The 23,757-nt window shown below is 40.4% G+C and overlaps 2 protein-coding genes across 4 annotated transcripts in view; one reads left to right on the plus strand and one right to left on the minus strand.

Moving 5' to 3' along the window:
• LOC149314324 (uncharacterized) overlaps positions 1-18,117 on the plus strand; it is a 105,019-nt gene extending 86,902 nt beyond the window's left edge. For all 3 annotated transcript variants that reach the window (XM_089520856.1, XM_089520855.1, XM_089520857.1), the window contains 6 exons: positions 633-753; positions 4,238-4,332; positions 5,665-5,730; positions 6,113-6,212; positions 7,925-8,077; positions 8,538-18,117. In XM_089520856.1, coding sequence (XP_089376982.1) covers positions 633-753; positions 4,238-4,332; positions 5,665-5,730; positions 6,113-6,212; positions 7,925-8,077; positions 8,538-10,207 — 2,205 coding nt within the window. In that variant the 3' untranslated portion in view covers positions 10,208-18,117. The remainder of the gene's footprint in view (positions 1-632; positions 754-4,237; positions 4,333-5,664; positions 5,731-6,112; positions 6,213-7,924; positions 8,078-8,537) is intronic.
• Positions 18,118-21,769: 3,652 nt separating this feature from the next.
• HRAS (HRas proto-oncogene, GTPase) overlaps positions 21,770-23,757 on the minus strand; it is a 66,321-nt gene continuing 64,333 nt past the window's right edge. The window contains exon 6 of the mRNA XM_089520858.1: positions 21,770-23,499. The gene's annotated coding sequence lies outside the window, so the exon portion shown is untranslated. The remainder of the gene's footprint in view (positions 23,500-23,757) is intronic.

Genomic DNA, 23,757 nt, shown 5'->3' on the forward strand with positions numbered 1-23,757 from the left:
TTAGGGTGAAATTTATGCCTGATAGAATTTTGTAAGTTCTTTGGCATTGTTTCCTTTAATTCATCCTTTACCGACCTTTGTTACGTGCCCCTAAGTATTACCCCCGACTTATCCACAGGTCATATAAAAATCCACACTTGTGGGCCCAAAACCTGCCCTCGACTTATACATGAGGTTGACTTACAGTTGAATATATACGGTAATTGTACTGAAAGACCCCTATTTACTAAATATATCATTAATTTACTTCAGGTTTGTTTGCTTTAGGATTTTAGTTCCAGTGCATGATCTTACTTTGCATGGATGTTTCAGGACCAGTATTCCAGAAGTTGTCAAACAAAAAAGTTACCAATTAAAAGTTTTACAAGTTGCCAAAGCTCCTTTTACATGGAAATGCCAGAAACTGAATATGAGTCTTTTTCCATGTGAAGCATATGTTGTTCCCTGCCCCATTTTAGATGCAACTTGCTGAGAACTAGCAGTTTGATCCTTATCTGAATCACTTGGATAAAATTATCCCTTTCAGTGCCCTTAATGAAAAGTGTTGTTGTTGTTTTTTTCTTTCTTTGCGTAGTCTACTTTGCTGTGATGCTGATTTGTGTAATGTGTTTTTTCATCCTTTGATATTTCAGGAAGTGAGTTACTGCCAGGGAATGAGTCAAATTGCAGCTATCCTGCTGATGTATTTAAATGAAGAGGATGCCTTTTGGGCACTGGCACAACTGCTTACCAATCAAAGGCATGCAATGCATGGTAAGGTTTTCTAAAAAATACTCATCCTTCCTTCCCACCTTTGCTTATTTATTTTTAGTATTTTTATATCATATATAGCTATGTCTACCATATTTGGAACATGAAATTCCAGATGTTCAAGGTGGGCTCAGAAAACGAAGAGGCACTACAGCTCATATTACAAACATGGTTGACAATGAATTACAAAAGAAAATCAGCATATGCTTTATAGATTACAGTAAAGCCTTTGGTTGTATAGATTATGAAAAGCTATGGATTGCTCTCAAAGAAATGGGTGTGCCACTACATTTGATTGTCCTGATGCATAACTTGTACCTGGGACAAGAGAGAACTGTTGGAACAGAATACAGAGAAACAGATTGGTTTCCAGTCAGAAAGGGAGTCAGGCAGAGCTGCATCTTATCACCAATTTTGTTCACTTTGTATGCCAAAAATACCATACGCAAAGCAAGATTGGAGTCAAATTGGGGAGGCATGAAGACTGGAGGAAGGAACATCAGCAATTTATGATATGCATATGACACCATGCTACAGATTGAGTATTCTTTATCTGGAATTCAAAATCCTCTTGTAACAGAAATTTCAGGAAACTTAAAGATCTAGGCCTGGCATAGCAATGATTGACAAGAGGACTGAGTAAATTGAAAATCCATAAGTTTATTTCCAATTGTTGACAAAGGAAAACATTGAACTCGGTGGAATTCAAGTTCCAAAAAGCTGAGACCCTGAACAAGACAAAATGGCTCTTTTTATATTATTGAAGACAAAGAAGCTTCTTCAATATACCTGATTGGCTAATTACAATTTAAACATACCGAATTCTTACAATCAGAACAGAAATACATGCATACATTAAAACTGCATCATCACTCCTTACCCCCTCGTTTAGGAATTTAGTAGCCTTCCTTCTAACCTTGCTTCTGAATGTCAACAATGTATCCTTATCTTAAATTGTGTATATTATGTCTAATTCTGTTGGTGCCAGCTTCTTACGGGTCATGATGCTCTTTTTACTCCTTTGCTCTAATTTTTTCTAAACTCCAAGCCTCTATTTTAAAAACTATCTCTCTGGCTGACAAAGGTGACTCCATCTTTCTATAGCTTTCTGTTTCAACAAGGAATTTCCACCACACTCTGAAATCCAAAATTGTCCACATCGTGGCTGTAATAATTGAGATAGTTGGCTGAGATAGCGGCAGAAAATCTTTGCTTTCACATGGTTTAATGTACACAAACTTTGTGTCATGCACAAAATTATTAAAAACTTTATAAAATTACAGGCTTTGTGTATAACATATGAAACATAAATGAATTTCATGTCGAGGTGAAATTGAACTAAAGTCAGTCCTCCTTATCCATGGATTTCACCATCCTCAGATTGAAAAAAGTTGATAGGAAGAAAATCAACTCATTTGAGATGTGGTGCTGGAGAAGAGTTTTGATGATACCATGGACTGCCCAAAAGATAAAAAAAATTGATCCTATAACAAATCAAGCCTGAACTTCCCTTGGAGTCCAGGATGACTAAATTGAGACTGTCACATTTTGGACATATCACAAGAAGGCATAATTCACTAGAAAAGAAAATAATGCTAGGAAAGGTAGAAGGCATCAGGAAAAGAGGAGGACTTTGCTACATGTGGAGAGACTCAACTGAGGAAGCCACAGCCCTGTTTAGGATTGTTGAGGATAGGGCATCTTGAAGATGTCTCATTCATAGGGTTGCCATAAGCCAGAGTTGACTTGAAGGCAGTTAACACACACATAGCCCAGACAGTTTATATGAGGTTCTGAGTTGCTTTTCATAGGAATCCCATCTACGTGCGTCTTACGCTTCTCTAATTTCTCATGTATATGTTCACTGCAAATAAGACTTGACCATAATGGTCAGAGAAGTCTTTTGATGGAACCAGAGGGCTGTTTAAAATAGAGAGTGAGAGCGCAAGACAAAGAGAAACATGAAATGACCGATTTAAAATTTGGCCACTTTAAAGCCTCATTTGTTATGCTGCAGAGTTAGGAAGCTATAGAGAGAAATAATCTCTGTACAGATTACATTCTGTTGAAAAAGAAAGATGTGGAGTATAAACTGATAAATAAGAAATGGATAATGAAAGTTTGAGAGACAGAAAAACCCAACAGTAACCCAATAAACCTTCTTTTGGCTTAAAAGGTATCTTCTGTGTATAGTCATGGTACATAGTGCCGTACTGCAATAAGCACTATGTTGTTATATTCTGGATGAGACAAACCTGACCCAAAGGCTCAGGAGCAATCCAGTGAGCAGCTTTTGCTGAGTAGAAGGTATTTTGAGATAATAATAATAGTAGTAGTAATAATAATAATTTTTATTTATATGTGCAGCCTCTTCCAAGGATCGAAGCAACGTTACATACTTAAAACAATACAATACAATTAAGCAATCAATAAAATACTAATAATGAATTATACATCCCTATTAGTTCCTTAAAATCTCCAAACATCAGTTCATATACCATCAGACTTAGAGATGGGGGTCTTAATCATCGTCTCTATACCAAATCCAATGGGAAAGCCTGCCGGAAGAGATCCGTCTTTAGTGCCTTCTTAAAGGCATCTAAGGTGGTGATAAGACAGATCTCCTCTGGCAGACTGTTCCATAATTTAGGGGCTGCAGCAGTAAATGCTCTATGGGAAGTTGTGGTTAATCGAGTATTAAAAAGTTCCAACAAATTCTTAGGCGCGTTACAGACCGCCCCTTTGGGGCTGCCTGTAGGTGCGCCTTCCCCCGGTGTATCGGGGCCTCAGTGGCCAGAACGGCAGCCGCTGAGGCCCCGATCCGCCGCTTTCTGGGCCGTGGGGAAGCGGCAAAAGGACACCCTGTGGCAGCGGGGAGGAGGAGAAAGGGGCTGCTTGGCCCCTTTGTCCCTTGCGTTGCTGCGCCCAGCGACTCAAAGCAGCGCCACAAACCGTTAAGTGAATATAACGGAGCTCCTTCCTGCTCCGCGCAAAGGGCGCACTAAGCGCCCTCGTGCGGAGTGATGACATCACATCCGCGCTGCCCCGTATAGAGGCGGTGCGGTCGTGATGTCGTCACGGCGGCCCCCATGTAGATGGGGCGCCGCCATTTTGTACGGACTTAGTCCGTACTAGGGTTAGGGGGGTGCAGAAGCACTGCACCTTCCTAACCCTAATACGGACTGACTATGTACTTAAAGGCTCATCTGTAACGGGCCTTAGTCTTTGGCTATTGATGAATCCTCTTTGGTAATAGCCAAAATTCCAGTCTTGTCTAAATTAAAACAATAAAACTGGTATCTAGCAAAGATAAATATTGCATTTTAATACACACACACACACGTGTGTGCATTACCTTGTTGAGAATTAGCAAAATTGGTATTTTAGGAAATGGAAACCTCCATATGTACCCACATTAGATGCCGTGCTGCTCAGCTTTTCTTTTAAATCCTGATTGTGTTTTGGTTGTATTCTTTTCTCTTCTAAGGATTTTTCATTCCTGGATTCCCAAAGCTGCAGAGATTCCAAGGCCATCATGAGGCAATCTTAAATAAACTTTTTCCAAAGCTGAAGAAGCACATGGTAATATTGCCTGTTGTTAGTGAGCATTTATTATATTCACTTAATTTTAACGGACCTTATCGTGCCATATATTCACAAATGAAAACAATTTTTTGACCGTGTACCACTTGCCTTTTAGTTCTTTCATTGCCTTAGTTGACGAACTCAGGGGCTCTTAATGTGTGGTACATGTACCCCTAGGAGGTCACACTGTCCTCACAGGAGGTCTGCAAAGGCTTGAAGTCTGCTTGGCCCATCTCCTCCTTGCAGCAGAGCAGGAGCCAAGCAAAGGCTAGCTGGCTGGGCCTGCACATTGCCTGTCATATGGATGCTCAGCTGCGGGGAGGAGGTGGGTGAGCAGCTGAGCAACAGTAGAGCTCAGCCAGCCTTTGCTCGCTCTGTCTCTGTCTCTCTCCCTTCCATCTGGGAGCAGATGGAAATGCTTCAAACTCATCCCCTCTGCCTTCTTCATCAGGAGGGGAGGAGACTAAGATGAGAGAGGGTAGGCAAGTAAATAAGTAAGTGGGGAGACAAGCAAGCAAGCAAAAAGTCTAGTGCTCCTCCTCAGTGCTGATGTCAATTACTAATCTATTCCAGAGTTTAACCAGGGCAATTACACACAGCACAACAGTACTGCCTGCCTGCCCTGCGTCTTTCTTATCCTGCTCCTCCTATCCATCTCCTTTCCCATCAATAGACCTATACCTCCCTTTCCCACCTTGGCACCATGATTCCTCTGCCTCACTCAAGGCCACCTCCTCCACACCTCAAATGCTCTTCCTTCTAGCTCTTCTCTACTTCCCAATTCATTTCAGGTCCCATCAAATCATTCTGAGGGGTATGATAGAATCATAGAACAGCAAAATCTTAAGAGCGGGAGGGGGATGCAGGCAGAGCAGAGAACGACCTCCTTTTTGGACAGTGCTTTGTGATCACTGCTTCTGGGGAGCAGTCCTTTCCTACCATATTTTGGACAGACCAAATATACTGTTTAAGATAAATAGTTACTATCCAATCTTTGGATAGAAAATGCTACAGATTGAAAACAATGTTTCTAGCATTATACTATGTCTTTTAAAAGATGAGAGGGATAACACATTGGTTATCCAAGTAGGAAACAAATATGAAAGATAGCTTAGAATAGGTAATTGGCAAGGCTACATTTTTCTCCTTAAGGAGTGAATTTAGTTTAGGGAAGTTCAAGCAAAGAGAATAATGTTTTATATGTTTGGGACGGTGACAATGTTTCAAGGACATGAATCCCGGTTCTTACTGTTAAAACAGTTTTATTTGTAAGCATTCTGTAGTTTTCCCAGTAAAATGAATATTTTCTTCATTTTTATTCTCCCTTAGGACAAGGAGCAGATGTCTACAGGGATTTATACAACTAAGTGGTTTCTACAGTGCTTCATTGATCGGGTATGGTTCTTGAGAAAAAGAACTTCAGTGTGCTACGAAGTGTTTACTCATGCCATGTATTTTGGAGCTGTTCACAATGCATATCATGTTTCCTCTGCTTGCTTACCTTTTAATGAAATGCAGTTAGAGTAAAGTTTGAGTAATAAGCAAAGAATATTACAATCTATGGGATTTGGGGTTGAGCTGCTCTGCTTTTTAACAATACATTACCAGAACAGAAACCATCTTGAGTTGTTGGGTACACAATGATACCCAGTGCATTTAGGTTTGAGTTTAGCTTGAAAATATGCATGGTTTGGTAAAGGATAGGTTGATTCTGAATGTATGTATTATGATTTCTGTGCAGATTCATAACAGCTTATTTTGTTAACATTATGAACAGACTCCATTTACTCTAACGCTGCGACTTTGGGATATCTACATCCTGGAAGGAGAGAGAGTTCTGACAGCCATGGCTTATACCATTCTCAAATTGCATAAAAGTAAGATGTTTTACTTGACATGTTTGGTTTGAATGAGATTATGACCCTGGAAATGGAGATTTTATAGTAAGAGAACCTGTTTTAAGAGACAACATTCCAGCAACAGTCCAAAAGGCTTTGCACTTATTTCACTGTCTGAGATTTAAAATGGAAAGTCTGTTTTGCATTTTGCATTTAAATGATTGGTCTTGTTTAGCACTGTTGCAGACAACATAACTTGTTTTTCTTTGTGAAGAGATCTGCTGTGTGTCTTCCCACAGTAGCCTTTGAAATATCATATAGTAATGCACTTCTAGGTTTTCATGAAAGCATAGTGAAAGCTAGTTGGAAAATACTCATAAGTAACTCAGCACTCTTTGAACTTACAGGAAAGATCTTCCTTGCACACTCAAACAAGTCAGATTAGATTTGGTCACAAATGTTAGTGACTTGGCATTGAATCTGGTATCACCCATGGGCTTGCTTTCAAATACATTCTGTATCTTCTCATAAAGGCATGAATTGGCATACCCATATCTTCATGATAAAATCCTCTGATATTTTGGGTGGAATTCACTTGTGTCTAGACAGTTAGTAAAGGTTACCAGATAGTCTAAGATAGCTGCTGTTTTGTGAGGGGAAAAGAAAATGGCCTTAAGCTTTGCATTCATAACAATTATACAAATTAAAAGCAACTTGGTTTTGTTGTTGTTGTTGTTGTTGCTAAATTTAGAAAAGTGAATAATTTTCTTGAAACGTAAGGTGAGACGTACTGTAATAATACAAAGATGCCTCTTTGTATTAGGACATACATTTTTCTTTTGGAGTTTGAGGGAGAACAGAAAAGTGGAAAGTAATACAGAGATATTTGTCTGACAAATTCTAGAATGGGATGGCTGTGTTAATCTGTTGTAACAAATGCAAAGAATAATCATGTGGCACTTAAAACACAAGTAGGTTACTGTATAATGCTTTCTAAAGTTCTGCTCAGTGCCATTCATTATCTAAACCAGAATGCAGTCTGTGGATCATGTAATCTCATGAGATCTTTCTTTATAACTGAGTGTAAACCTTCAGAGCAAGGTTATATAGGTCATAAAGCAACAGGTAGAGAAATGTGTTGTGCACAGTTGTAATGCAGTCAGTGTTTATATATAGAATTATTATGTATGTATTATACAAAAATATATGTCCAAAATATAATTCACTTTTTTGCAAAATAAAAAGATTTGTCCACACAGAGTTTGGAGCTAGAAATGTAAATCTGAAGACATGGCAATAAAATTTAATTTCTGAATAGTATTAATTTGCCTGGCCAAAGAACATTGTGAGAGACTGAACAGATTTAGACTGAAATCAAATAAAATGTAGCTTTACTCCCCCTAGAGGTGTAATGTCTGAACAATCTTACATATACCTGCAAAGATCAGTGCATTAGCCCTTTGCTATGTATGTGCAAGATGTTCTGATTAATGGTAATGTCATTATGATGAATCTATAAACCAGTATAAATTCTTTCCAGGCTGGATGTTAAGATATTAATTTGAGAAAGAACCTTATGTATAGAAAAGTCCATATGACCTGAAAAGCATAGATGAATCTTGCTTGTTACAGATTTTACTTTTCATTCTCTGCACTGATAACTGGTAGTTCATTGTGATCAGCATTATATAATAGAAGTTAGATTAGCAACATTATTTTGCTGAATTTTCTACTATCTACTATCTATTTAGAGCGCTTGTTGAAAATGACTCTAGAAGATCTACGGGAATTCCTGCAGGAAAAAATTGCTGCTTCTTTGCTGTTTGAAGACGATATTGTAATAGAACAGTTGCAAGCATCAATGGCTGAATTGCGCAAAATGAAATTTGACCTTCCTCCCCCAGGTAAGCAGAAGTAGAACGACTGTGTATTTTTAACAATCTCCTATCAAACCAAGCTTTAACTTTTCTACATGAGCATAATTCATCTTACTGCTCACATACTTACACCTATTGCATGTGCAGAAGAAGAAGATTTCTGTAGATTAGCCCTAATTAGATGGGGAAATGTGACCACAATGACAAAATCCTTCTGAAAGATGATTCCCAGAGACAGCTGTTAAGGTTAAAAAGCAGGAAGCTAAATCTGTTAAGGAGGGGACCATACTTCAGTGGATAGTGTATATGCTTTGCATGCAGAAAAGCACAGGTTCAATGTCTGGCATCTCCATGTAGGGCTGAGAAAGTTCCCTTTCTGAAATCCTAGAACTAGGTGGACTAGCAGTCTTCAAAGTAGAATACATTGGCTTTCAGATTGTGCTTGGATTCAAAATAAGAAACTAATGTGTGTCATTTTTTGTTACAGCAAAATCTGAAGAATTTCCCAAGAAAATACTGGGGCTGGAACTCTCCTTAAATCTGGTGTCAGTGAAGTCAAGCATTGCAGCTAATGGACAGCAAAAGGCTGTCAGTGACCAAAACCAGGATAAAGATGCTCTAATACAACCTTCTCCAGATAAAAGTCCTTCTCCTCCAAATGAAACTATTGGCAGTACATATGTGGCCAAACATGAGAGCCCCTCTCTTTCACAGCCTAATGGGCTACCTTTGCCAGCTGAAGAGGCTGTCATGGACCACAGTCCATTCCAGAATAATGAGCCAAAAGAAACATTTGGAGTAGAAGAGAAACAAATAGAAGAAAATGCCAATGCAATCCCTTCAGAGAATAATCCGGATATGTTCAATGAAATTCATATCATTGGGAAAAGTCAAGATGATCCTATTGCCACTAATGAGCCTGATTCATTAGAGAGCAGCAGGACAGAGAGAGGTAGTTTACAGCAAAACATCCCCAGACTTTCTACAGACAGTAGCAACCCTGTTTCCCAAGAGCCCACAGGGTGCGTGTCAGTTGATAACACTCTCTGGGAATCTCCCTTGCAGAGTCAGACTGTAGAAGTAGACCTTTCTGTGAGCCACAATAGTATAACTTCATTGTCAGAGTCAGAGTCACCCCATCAAGTGCCATTGACTCCATCTGTTGAAGAGCAAAGTGCCATAGAATCACCAGCTGTGCAAAATTCAACAGCTCTTCAGCATGAGAGCACCACTTGCTCTTCTGAGGATCTGTTATCTGAACATGTTGAACTGCTTCCAGATCACCTGTGCCAGCCCCCAAATACAGACTCCTTTTTAACACCAGGACACAGCTTATCCACAATATGTGCTTTGCCGGAAGACATGGTAGCTTCATGTACAGTTGAAGAACATACTGCTCTCCTTTTCCCATTTGAGGATGGACGGCGGCGACCTTCTAATGCATCTCAGTATGATAACCTGTGTGACGGTGAAAATAAAGGTGAAGAATATAACTCTCCGCTACATGTACTTAGTCCTGACAAAGTGGCAATTTCAGTCCCACAGGCTGAACTCTCTACTCCAGTGCTAAAGTGTATAATGCCCAAGTCGGCATCTGTTGAGGAGATAGAACATCTGCAGAGGCAAATTTGGCAAACGGTAGATTTGGAACAAGAGCAAAAAGGACTTGGCCAAGCCTTCAGCACATTGTCTCATCATAAGAGACTGTCTGGCGGAGGCAGTGTGCCACTCTTATCAGAGCTAGACTCCGATGCACAATTTCTGTCAGAATCCTTCCATGGTCGACCCTCTTCATCCCCAGTGTTACAGGAGCCGCACAGCCCCTTCCGAATAGTAAAAACTACTACTCCTCTTCATTTGGCTCATGCTACAGAGCAAGACTTCCTGAACAAAAAGCAAGTGGCTCTGCCTTTCCTTGAGGCCAGCCACCATGATGCAACAGATAATGACAAACTTATTCTTGCATTCATGGGTGCTGCAGAAGATAGGATTGCCCAAGACTGTGTTCAGAAGACAGAAAATGCACTGGGTGGCTCACCTGCCCTTCAAAGGCCAAAGCCAAAAGTGCCACCAAAGATTTTCAAAACTCATTCAGAGAAGAGTTTCTCTAGAGGCTGCCCTCCCATGATGCAGATGTCCAAATCAGTCACATTCTAGGAGAGCTGAGAATGCATTTATTTAAGGGTACATGGTAGTTATTCATAAGAGATGGGAGAAGCACAGCCACGTGCAATACTAGGGAGTCAGTCCCATAGCCAGTCATGCTGTGCCCAAGAGTTCAGGATGAGGTTTTGAATACAGGCCAGTCTTTAATAGATAATGCCTGTGGACAGATTTTTTAAATTTGGCTTCTCATCTTCAAACAGCTCCCAAAGTGCTTTTGAATCATGTTTTTCATATTGCCTCCCTCAGTGGGTAGATCTTTAACACATTTGCACTGTTTCCTTCCAAAACTTGGAACTAAAAATTAAGTTGAATGTTAAAACAGCAGTGAGATAGAGGGAGGAATTAAAGGAAGCAAGTGACTACACAGTTGCAGGTTTGGGCCAGTAGCACATTTTTCAGTAGCAATGCTTGTTTCTGTTTTAGTCTGGCGCCCAATATAGTAAATGAGGTTATGGGTGATTCATGTAAGGAAAGTTGGCTTCATAGCATCTATGCAATATCTGCACACACATTATTCATGTGTGTGTTTCTCATGCAGCAAAATCTGGCAATTCAGCATGCCTGTTCTTAGTTGTTTTGCTCCCTTATTTGTTTACACTGATGAGGTTTCTCAAAGATTACAAAATATCCCATGTAAATGGTTTTCTGTTCTGCTTGGCTGTGTAATTTACTATATAGGAAGCAAGGACAACTTCTGAGGAAAACCAATGTGGCAGTCTAGATTTTGTGTGCTGAATTGTTTGCATGTTTGTTCTTGCGCTCAGACCATTTGTGTACTCTTATGCAGTTTCTGGAAGTGAGGTAGCTTCTGACTGCTTGAGACTAAGAGAAGGCCTGTGCAGCTCTGCAGGAACTAGAATTCTCCAGGCTGGTATCATGTGATTACTTAAGTGATCCCCATGTACAGCCCACTCTTATGAAAGGTATCATGGGACAGTCATCTGCAGCCCTATTGCATGTTTACATGCAACGTTTACCCAGATGTTAATTCCACTAAGTGTGCATAGGATTGATTTCCTAGTGCCTTGATGGCCTTGCAGACATCTTTGTTTGCCAGCAAAGTGTACAGTACTCAAGACAGAAATTATAGGTTTAGAAGTTAGCCTTTAGAAGGTAGGATATGTTTTGCTTTATTAATGCAGGTATTACTAAAAAGCTAGCTTTAAAAAGAAAATTATTCAAGACCTGTTTTTTCAAATGTAAGTTTATTGCTATTGGAGCTTCCCAGCCACAGCCCAGCACACACACAAAAAAAATATATCTTCTCCAGGCCTGAAGTTTTACTTGTTATCTAGCCCTGTTTACACCTTGACTTCTTAATGGGTTGCTCTTTCCTATATGAAAAGAAATACCCCCCTGAATAGTTGGCTGATTTGAAATCAAGGACTGAACAACAACACAGATGCAGCCATTCAGCGGGCTGCCATTTTCTAGTACTTTTCTGTAGAAGTAAAAGAGTTAAGCTCAAATGCAGTTCATACCAGCCATTTGGGCTTCCCTATATCATTCACAGCCTATATGGGTTTAGTACTAGGAGGTACGATTCCCTCTTTTTTTCTTAAACCAATTCTTTTGTAGCCTTTGTAAATGACACTTAATCCTTCCCTCACAGGAGTGATATAAGGTAGATCAGTAGGGAGGTCTTGCAGTGTTTTTGGAGAAACTAAATAAAATGGTTGCTAAATTGAAGTGGTTGGAATATCCTACAAGGAAGGAACAAAGCTCATGCATGAATGGAGTGTTATGTGTTACCTCCCTGTCCATTGCACAGCTGATGAAAAATGAATGTGTCTGTGTATATATCATCCCACCAGGTTAGTACGTCAGTATAAACCAGTCTTATTCTTTTTGCTCATTCCTTGCTAAACTACAACAGAAGTACTGAAAAATGAATGAAATCAACTTGAGATTTTCCTGAAATCGCACAAAACTGGCTGCTTGGTTGGTTCATACTGTACTGAATAGGAGCAGCCTGAGCCATCAGTTTTTGTATCTATTGCCCCTCCATTTTCTGTCTAACAAGGTGGGATCAGATGCTCAGGGCTATTAAGGTAATCCTGTAATAGCTTCCTTTTAAAGATGCTTGTTGCAAAACATTTCACAGTTGTCAAATGCACATCCCAGAAAACACCTACATGCCTTGAACCTGTGATACCCACAAAAAGAAATACTGATAGAGAAGGCAGGCTCCGAGCAATTGTAGCAAATGAGCCATGAGACAGGAGGAAAGGATTTCCAGGTCCCTGCTAAAGCTGTACAGTATTTATTGCACAGCATACTTTTGGATAGTGGTGGGAAATGTGTGACTTCCAGCTCTACTTGGCTTCTAACTGCCATCAACTTCAGCCAGCATTTTCAGTAGTGAGGAATGATGGCATTTGTAGAATCAAAAGTGAAGGGCCTAGGTTCCATAGCCTTTCTTTAAACCTCCAATTGCACTGAAAATTTTCTCCTAGTAGGAAAAGGCAGAATTTGTTTTACCTGTTGCTTTTTTAATTGCTCTACTTGGCTGCCAGGTTATATTGTGGATAGGACTGTAATCATGGCAGATCCTCAGAGTATTATTTTGCAGTTAAGGTGTTTATTTCCTCTATTGTCACATCCCCCCCCCCCCCAAACAAACCCAGATAACCCCAGCTTAAAAAAGCTGTCCCATTTCCTGCAGTTCAGATCATGGTCAAATTATTTTCTTCCAGTCCATGTTTGCTAGGTGTGGACTTTTAGAATCTTATTCCTATTACTAGGGGCATTTCACATTAGTGTACAATGAAAAAAGCAGTTCTTTATTTTAAAGCCATGTCTTTTCTTTTGATCTATATCTGAATATTTATGCATTTCCCCTCTTCTACCACTGCCCCAATATGGTACTTTGTTCAAAATCCACTGGCATTAAAGTGTTTTTTAGGGCTTTCTTATGACTCTTACCTTTCCCAGACCATTCCTGGGTGCTGTACTCTCTGAAATTCTCAAACAAATATAGGATGACTTCCATTCAACATGGTGGGGGATGGAAGCTGTGGTGCTATTTCTTCCTCTGCTGTTTTTAAAAGGATTGTGTTGTGCACTCAGAGAGAGCCAAGGGACCATTCATCCAGTGTAGAAAATGGAGGAAATGGTTTTGAAACTAATCTTACATTCACACCACAGTGCATATCCGCCATATTAACTATCATATTCCATACTAGTTGCCTTTGTACTGATTATTTACATTGGCTGACCATCAACAAAATATTGATGGTCAAATGGTCAGAAAATAAGTTATTGAAAAAGAAGTTCTTCTTTGATTGGAAATAGTACTTCTGCAAAAGAGAAAGCATGGGCAGTGTATGTATTGCTCCATAAGCTGATTATGTAGGAAGGTTCTAAGTTTAAATGTTCAAGTTTCTGTTTTAATAGGATATGGCTAAAATTTAACTTTGAATTAAGGCTGAAAGAGTTGTAAAAATAAATTTTCAGTTGAATTTGCTGTGGGACTTTGTCCTAAGGAAGATGATTAGTTAGTTGTTTCCATATAGTCAAAAAATATGTATGTAGGATTCCATAGGAAGATTAATAACCTTGAATCACATTGAGACCTCCAATATATAGAGTTTTCATTCATTCAACATACTCTTAAAAGGTGACATGTTCCAAGGCAAGAACAGGCTTCATATGTCCTCCTCTAGACATGCCCTTTGCTGTGTAATTTTGGTTAAGCCAAGAACATGAGCAACAGATGAACTCAAACTTGCAACCAGTGTTAACCACACAAATGATTACTAAGACACCTCCCTGCTTCATAGTGTTACTAGAAGGTAATGGTTGCCTAGAGCAGTGTTGCTTAAACTATCTGATGTGGTGAGTCGGGAGGTTGTGATAGGGACTGGCAACAGATTTGTGCAATCTACATTTGTTTCTTTTCTGGGCGTAAAGGCCAGTATCAGTCCATGGACAACCACTTTGAGTAGCACTGGTCTAAAGCATGAGACAGAAAGTACTCATTTGTTGTTGTGTGCTTTCAAGTCATTCCCATCTTATGGCAACCCTAAGGCAAACCTGTCACAGAAGTTTCTTGGCATACTTCATTCAGAGGAGGTTTGCCACTTCCTTCTCTGCATCTGAGAGAATGTGACTTTCCCATGGTCACCCAGTGGGTTTCCATGGCTGAGGAGGGATTTAAACTCTGGTCTCCCAGAGTCCTAGTGCAATACTCAAAGCACTGCACCATCCTGGTTCGTTTTGTAGATGCAACTATTTATATTACAATGTAAAATGTAGCTTGACATAATAGATTACATCATGCTGCATACTTTATTATGAAAAAGCATTCAGGTAGCAATTCTATAGTTGCAAGTAAATCCTTGCATGAAATAGTAACTAATGTTGAATAATGCTTAAAATGTAGCGTTCTTGCAGTACAGCTGCCAAAGCAAAAACTGAAAACTGGTCATCTAGGCTTTCGCATAGTGTCTGTCCCAAGGATGCTCTCTCTGTTATAGTTCCGTGTAGCATACCTGCAACATGCTTACATTAAAAAACAAAAGGGAAGCATCATCTATTTGTATTTATTGCCGAAATCTTGTTTCATTGGGGGAATTTGTTCCAAGCCCAAACAAAGAGCCAAATCCCCTGCTCCAGCCTCTTCCAACTCAGATTTGGAAGCTATTACTGCAGAAGAAAAAATGACTGTGAGGTCACAGTAGTGTGCTGCTCTGCTTCCTTCCAGATATTCCCTTTAACCCAACCAGCATTTGTGAGTACCAAGTACTTTGATCTCGAGGAAAAGCGGTATAGAAATAAACAGTTATTATTATTATTATTACTACTACTACTACTACTATTGGGACAAGAGAGAGCCTCATGTGGTGTATGTAGCTGAAGGACATGACCATTACTTTGAATTTCAGTCCAGTGCGACATAACAGGAAGAGAATGTTTCAGTGTTTTCTTAACACCACAAATATCCTGTTGAAAAGTTCAGTGTGTCATAATGAAGGGTATCAAAGTACTAGAAAATTCAAGCTGAAATGCATGTAAAAAGTGGGTTAGACGATGCCAGGGGTAGAAAGAGACTTTGAATAGGAGGTTAAAGGAGGCACTAATTCAGTCCATTTTCCACAGAAAGTATGTTCTCTTTTCGATGGTGTCATTACATTAAAGCAGACCTTAGAAAAAGTAAGTTTCAGACTACATCTGCCAGAGTCTTCCAGCCAGCATGGGCACTGGCTTTGCCAGCTGAGGGAGTCTGGGAATTGAGGCCAAGAAGTAACTTTCCCAAGATATGTATTAAAGCAATGATATTTAGTTCATTTTCCAAAAGTGTTCTGTTTTTGGACTTTCTAGTCTGGAGACCATTTTTAAGGAAACTTTTATTTGGTGTCCTGGCACCATTAGAGAGCTCTTGTGCAAACACCATGTAGACTAGAATCTCACAAGCAAGAAGGTAATCACCCTTCCATTTTTGCGGACTTGGAATTTGTGTCCTTCACCTGTTTGTGGGCAGCAAACAGAGGGGGGAAAATGGGGTGTGCACCGTGATTGAAACCAATGGGGCTTGAATATCGGTTTTCGCAGGGGGGGGGGGGACAAATCCTTCCTAAAAATGAAGAGGGGAGTATTTAAATTTCAGCAGAGTCAATTTTTTGACTGTTTTACATAAAAATGAATGAGGTATAATCCTTTGCATGTTAGAACAGCAATTAATTCAACCTACTTCATGTTTGGTCACAATGAGCAATGTGTTTCTTGTTTGTTGTCATTATTCCTCATTCAGGTTCACCATCTTTTGACCCAAGAGCACTCTTACCATAAGAGAGGGCAGAGTGCACACTCAGCCTTGAAATTATTTGTGAGCCTGGTTGAGACTGTGGAATTTTCACTGGCAAAATGTTTAGCCCCTGCAAGCAAACTAAGTCAAGAATAACTTCCCCTGCCCTTCAGCAAATACTTAATGGCTTCTTAACCCTAGTACGTATCCTATACGTACTATATGGCGGTTTGTATTCCGCCAGAGTCAGTATTACTTCAGGAACTCAGGAAAATATTTCTCTCATCCAGTCCCTAAATGGACTCTGTGTGTGTGTGTGTGTGTGTGTGGCTGAGATGCATTTAGTTTTTAAGTTATGTGTATTAGGGCTAGGATCAGATCCAACTCTTAGCAGAAACAGTACAACCACAGGGTGGAAATTCAGTATGAGACTGTTGGAAACTCTTCCATTATTGTAATGTAATCTCTGCAGTTCACTAGATTGGATTTTTTGGTGCACTTTTGTAGCTCTACTGCCATTGTCTTTTTTAATTTTACATTTTAATGCTTTTCTTGTTTACGCTTTGGACAGCTTCCTCTATAACTTTGTGTATTATATTATTGCTTTTATACATTTTATGTATATGTGTGGGATGGGGGAAGAATTATGGAGTGCAAAGTAAATCATTTACATTTTAAAATTCTGATCCAAAAGGATTGTACAGACGTGTTACAATGCTGTGTTTTACACTGTTAGAATAAGTTAAATTTTAGCATACGTTGCTGCAAATTTGTTAGTGTATTTGAGACATGGGGGTTTTCTTCTGAGGGGTTTGTTTGTCCCTTCCTGTCTTGGGAGTGAGGTGGGCTAACAGCACATGCAAGCATCACAGGTTGCAACAAGCCTCTCCCATGAGGGCATGAGCATTGGACCAGTGGTGACCCACCCTGCTGGCATTTGGCTTTTGAGGTATGAAGAGTTTACACATTTGCAATGTTTAGCTATGAGAAAAGACCATAAGCCAGAACCAAGCCTTAGAGAGCAGGACTGAGGTCCTACTTGCAACTAGGGTATATCCATGAAACTGCCTGTGCAGTTTCACTGGGCTATTGCTTCCACCCTGTGTGAAATACAGCTTCCCAGTGCTGGATTACATGCTCATGGCCTTTAGTGCCCAGGGGAAAGCATGGGGTGCCAAATAAGCACTCAGTTGCAGTGTTGCAGCGGGCAGGAAACAATAGCTGTGATCTTCCCAGACCTCAGGTGAGCCAAGTTGGATCCAAGAAGGAAACAGCTGCTTCTCTTTCCTGACCTCAGCTGGATGCTGCTCAGGTACATCTCACAACCCCTAAATTACCCCTCCTTTTTGAAGTAGACTTGCTCTAGAGAGGAAGGCATTGTGTAAGGGAGCACTTCATATTTCTTTTGCACAAGGAATCATTTTGGCCACGCATCACCAGGGTACACAAGCATGGAGCTTCTGCCAAGTAACTTTTTCTAGCGTGAAACATTGCGATACCTACATCTGGGTACTGGCAAAAGTTCTTCTGAGTCCAGGAGGGCCACCTGGACTTCTGCAAACAACCTATCTTGTGTAAGCATCTGATCTGTAGTGAAGCACCTGGCGGTAGCTGAGCCTATATGCCAAGGGTGGGAAAGCTATGCAAACTGAAGGTTGGACCAGTGTTTCTGGCATTCCTTATCTATGCTTGCTCTGCCTAATGGGAACTTTAATCTATCAATGCTTTGCCCATTCCTCTGCAGTAACCTAGGAGTGAGGAAAATATTGTTTCATACTATCCTTATGGTTTCTTTCACATGAGCACCACTATCAAGGACATGGGGCTTCAATGGCTGTTTTCTTCTCTCACCAAATAAAGGCAGATACTATTTTTCTCCAGGCTCTCATACAGCCAGTGTGCAATAATTAAGAGGCATATATCTCCAATGCGTTGCAGCCTAATCTAAGGTATGTCATAGCAGCAGCCTACCACTATAGAAACATAGGGCTGAAATGAAGATGTGGATTCTCCGACAGCTGGGTTCATCTTATAGTCCTGAAGCAACAAGGATGACTTGTATGGAAATTCTTCAGTTTTGCAGTTGGTCCCTAGGAAAGGATTCAGTTTCAGATACTCATCTCTCAATCTTAGATGAGTTTTGGTTTCTTGCATTCATTCTAGCTTCTTCCCTTTTTTTTTCTCTTTAATATGGTTAGGAGTCAGTAGGTATAAGTCAACATCTCAGATTCCTTCTGCATGTAATGGAAGAAATACATGAAATTCATAAAGAAATACTCTTTTATGTTTTTTACCCATGCTTTGTAGATCTCATGAAATTTCTCTAAATTATTCATTCTCATTGATACAAGTTTGTCTCATTACTTTGAGAATTTATGAACCTTTGCAAGATTTCTTGCCACTAGTGTAAACACAAGTGTCTCTCCCCCTCCCATTAGAGTGCTTGCAATTTGCGCAAAAATGTCTCTGCAGAAAACTAATGCTTTCTCTTTGTAAAGCAAAGCATGCACAGACACATACAGCAAGCACAGAAGGACTGACTGGGTCATTAGAAAGGATGCTAAGAACCCATCTAGTTTATTACAGAAAGCCCATGCAATGGCAGACACTATCATAATCTAGCTACACAGTTTGTACACGAGACATGTTTGAAAAAGTAAGAAGTCTTGAGTGCCAAAAAAAAATTAACTGTTCCTCATTAAAATTGCAGTTTCTCATTCTTGCATGAGACAAGCAAGAATTCCCATCTTTAATTAATTTTTATGTTTGTTACCAAAGATGGAAAAACAAAATAACTGTCATTTATTCAACCCAAATCAAGATGATATAACACCATGTAAGGAAAGGAAATGTACCAAGCAGTCATCACAATATTTGCATTGTTGAAAATGTTTTATCATTGCTCCCATTCTCTATACCTGAGATTCTGCTGCTTCAGCTTGATGGATTCTGTGAACTCTGGAAGCCTCACATTTGTACCATTCATACTGACAGCTTTGAGGCATGGAAACAAACCCTGCAGAGAGGACCGTAAGCAGTATCCATCTCTTATTTGTTTGTGGTGGTGGGGTTTGCAAATGTGAATCGGATACACAGGTTGGATTTTCAGGGGCTCTTCTCTGTTGTCTTTAAAGCCACATTTCAAAACAGAACAGCTGGGTAGATGCACTGAACATGAAAAGGGCACAGTTGAGTTCTGAGCTAAAAAATTATGGTTGCTTCCTGCAATACTTTGAGGTGTACTTTATCATCATAAGACTAATCAATGGCCTCAATATATTGCACCAGTTCATGTTTATCCTGACTACATGGGAGGACAGCATGCATTGAATATCTGCATTGTATTTCCACTGGCTGCTGCTAACTTCAGAACCAAAACTAATATTCAAACCACTGGTTCAACTCCCCCCTCCCGCCTGCCAAGATTGCAATGATCCTATTGCTTGTATAGCTAATAAATCAACAAGCCAGTCCTGAATAATCAATACTAATTGGGCATGATCTATGAATACTACTATTTTTAACTTGGATGTAACAGCATGGAAGGAATGTTTTTATTTTACTTGGTTTAGAAAACCTTAATTGTATTACTAGTTGTTTGCTCAAAAATTGTAAGAACATACCTATGACTACAGCAAGGACAAAAAGGTCACACACAACGCTGTCTTTTCTCTATCCTAAACTGTAGTTTAACTGCACATTTTAGCATCCTGAGCTTCTGAAGCAAGTTTCTGCTCTTTAAAACAATAAAAGAGTTGTAGCTTAAGCCCATTAAGTGCTTAGCATACAATGGCATACCTAAATGTTGTGAAACAGCCACTTCTACTCGTATGCACTATTTTAAGGCTAGTCTAGAAAGAATGGAATTATAGATGTAGAATTTCTGGTCGTTGTATGAGGGAGGAAGAAAGAATTTGGGATTATCTTTCTTATAAAGAGAAATAAGATAATGCATTCTGGCTTTGCCAGTATATTATTACATGGATAATGCATCAGGATGCATAGCCTCACTTCTATTGCTATTCCACCTCATACACATTTAGATGCCTACTCTTATGGGAGTATAGATTCTTGTGAGGTAGGTATTATCAATAAACCAACTTCAAAACCTGGTTTATTCATAGGAATATTCTAACAAACAACTCCAATTTAGAAAACTGGCAAGTTCCATGTATACTGAAACTTTTTGAAGCTCTTTAAAGCATACTGCCTTCTCTCACACTAGTGCTTATGACTATAACAAGAGGTGTCACAGGAATAGAATGTTAAATAACTGCAACATAGAGCTGTTCCTGATTTAATGTCAGGAGTATGTGAAACATTCACAAGGCTGTACTATCCTTTTTTTCATCCTTGTGGTTGCTGCTCTAGAGATAACTGGACTTGCATGCAACAGGTGAGTGAAGTCTGCACACAATGGTGTCATGATGAAAATTCCTACCTCTTTTAAATGTTCCCCACACCTCCAGTTTAGCACTGAAATTCTTCACTGAAGACATAGTTGCTGCAGCATATCAATTTCTTTTCATTTCTTGGCCTCACCTACTTTTATAGTCTCTGAAGGGGTCACTTGTTGAGACTGCATAGTAAACAAAACCTGTAGCATAAATAAGATCATGTGCAGCTTTCAGACCCTCTAAGTTCCTAGTTCAAAAGCATTTGATCCTTTAATCTACTGAAAGGAAAAAGAACAAAGTGACATCAAAAGAGAGCGAAAAGGCTTCAGCCAAACCCTCTGCCAGTATGAGACTCAACAGAAAATGGATTGTCATTGTTCTTTCACAGAAAATAGGAGTAATTAATAGATACAAATATAATAGGTATGTAGACAGATCTTGTAGCACCTTTGAGACTACCTGAAAGAAAGAAGTTGGCAGCATGAGCTTTCATAGACAAAGGCCCGTTACAGACGGGCCTTTTAGTACGGAGTCAGTCCGTATTAGGGTTAGGAAGGTGCGGTGCTTCCGCACCCCCCCTAGCCCTAGTACGGACTGAGTCCGTACAAAATGGCAGGACCTCATCTACATGGGGGCCGCCATGACGACATCATGGCTGCGCCGCCTCTATACGGGGCGACGCGGATGTGACATCACCGCTCTGCGCCAGGGCACTTAGTGCGCCCTTTGCGCGGAGCAGGAAGGAGCTCCGTTTCGGAGCTCCTTCCTGGTTTGCACCGCTGGGCGCAGCCTTTACACAGCTGCACCCAGCGACGCAAAGGAGAAAGGGGCCAAGCGGCCCCTTTCTCCTCCTCCCCACCGCCGTGGGGTGTCCTTGGGGCTTGAAGCCCCAAGGACACCCCTTTCCAGGCTGGGGGGGAAGTGGCCTTTTGCCGCTTCCCCCAGCCTGGAAAGCGGCGGATCGGGGCCTCAGCAGCTGCCGTTCTGGCCACTGAGGCCCCGATACCCCGGGAAAGGGGCGGGTACAGGCCGCCTCAAAGGAGCGGTCTGTAACGCGCCAAGGTCTATCTCAGATGCATTTGAGGAAGTAGAGTGAAGTCAACGAAAGCTCCTGCTGCCAAGTTCTTTCTTTCAGTTAGTCTTAAAGGTGCTACAAGATATCTCTACAAAGTGATTCTACAGACGAACATGGCTATATCTTTGAATTCTACAGATATAATAGTCATTTTCCAAGAAAATATGTATCATATTACAACATATTCTGAGGCATCATAGAAAATGAGGAGCTGCTTTAAGGCATTTCTTTTCCATGAAACATGTGGCCAAGCTGTTTAAACTAAGAAAAATGGATGAAAGGCATGAAAGCAAAGAGATGAAACACACACACTGGAAACTTTAAAATAAACACACTTTTGAGAACAAAACACTTTTAATTACATTTAAGGCTAGGTTTGGGTTCTCTTTTACACCCCCAACACTTTTTAAAAATAATACCTGTTAACCTAATTATTGGAAGGGACTGGTTTTCTTTCATTCATCCAGTGCTGAGAGCATCCAGTTTTACTATCTTACTGGAGAAAAAAAAACCCTTTTAATTACAGCAAGTATAATTGGTACAGTCACAGTAATACAGAAGAGCTGCCACCCAAAGAGCAGGAATCTGAGCTGTGCATGCAGTAAGCGTAGGCACAGCGGCTGCAAAAGGAAAGAGGAAGGTTTAGAGCAGGAACAAGGAAACAGGCTCGGATGTTTCCAGGCACTAGTTCCAACTCCAGGGAAGTAGACACAGTTTGCAACAAGCACAACAATGAAGTCAGCCCCAGCACAGGCAACAAGCATAAAAAACTGCTCAGAAAAGAGGCCAAACTTACAACAAATAGGAAAGCCAGCAAGTGACCCTTTCTTGCCCACTAAATAACCCTCCCTTCCCAACATCCGGTAAGACACGATGGTTTGGAGAGGGAGTAAGAGATCGCACAGTACCCAGTGCCCCCCAAAAGAAAAAAAACAAGCGTTCCCCCCACAACCCAATCAATAAAATAATGGGCTCAGTGAAAATGGATTGAGAGTCATAGAATCAAAGGTTCTTCAGTCTCCATCAAGAAGTTGCTGTATAGTCATTTATATATTTACACATACACGAATCCTCCCAACAGGCCATGAGGAAGAAAAAAAAATAGAAGTGATATACATCAGTGAAATGCCAGTCCCGCCTTCCCACACTCCTGGATTTAAAGAGGACACAATCCAGGTCTTCAGGGAACTTTAATGAAACCAAAATCTCTGCAAGCAAAACCCACAGGGATATTTTAGCATAGGGGAGAGTAAGCATTGAAAAATGGAACCGATCATATTCTTTCCCTACACCAGGGTAAACTAACAGGCAGGATGGTTGAACAAATAATCTAGATACAGCAATTTTCCTATTAATATGGAACCCTGTTTACAAGGTTGGGCAGTGGTATCTCCCACCGAGAGAATAGTTTCAGCAATTTGGGAACTGTTAGCTTCCCTGCCACTATGGAATGACAAAGCAGTGGTGGGCAGAAATGCTTTCCAAACAGATCTGATCTGCAGACAACTAACCTTTCTACAATACAACCATGGAGCCATTCAACCCAGAAATTACATGTTTCTTCTTTTCTAAAATGCTCCTTGAAGCCAAAGTGGCAGCCGCTAGACCAAGCCCATCAGTTGATTAACCAGTATTTGCTCCTGCCACCACATGTGGAGGAACAACCCACACCTCTGCTTTGTGTAGGCCTTCTTTCTTCTCTGCCAATCCCTGCTCAGGGACAGGGAAGATCACTCAGTCCTCTCAAACAGAGACAGAGATGTAAAAGCCAGTGTCAAGACCATCATATAATAATTTACTGAAATTCTATTTGTGGCTTTGTACTAATTTCCAGGAGGAAGAAAGAGGCAGAAAGTGGAGGGAGGATGTTAAAAAAAACAACACAATAAAAATAGTTCATTGCAGGCCTTGGTGAAGTTTAGAGAAAGTCCATGCGGAGTTTTTGAGGCCTGCAGGCTCCATCTTGTTTGTCTTCTTTCCTTGAATCCATATGATTCTTCTTTCACATCACCTCTATCTCCGCACTAAGTATAGTGGAAACTCCTCCAAGTCACAGTGTGGTCAGCTGGGAAGAGAAAAGGCAAGGAATTATGACAGATTTCTAATACAGAGTAGATTCCAGTCAGCATTAAAAGGAATACACAAAAGGGTCCTGAAGAGATAAAACTGCAGCAGTGTTTTATATAAAGGTGAATTTCATTCTGTGTCAGATTTTCTTCCAGCCTATCCTTGTTCAGCAGTTGTTTGGTGTGCATGCATGGAGGCCTTGTGCATAGCAACAGCACTTTTGCAGCAGGCGGGTAATGCTTAGAGCAGACGTATT

This window comes from Sceloporus occidentalis, unplaced genomic scaffold, assembly GCF_023333645.1.
Source record: "Sceloporus occidentalis isolate IW3139 unplaced genomic scaffold, rSceOcc1.0.p SCAF_4, whole genome shotgun sequence".
Lineage (NCBI taxonomy): Eukaryota > Metazoa > Chordata > Lepidosauria > Squamata > Phrynosomatidae > Sceloporus > Sceloporus occidentalis.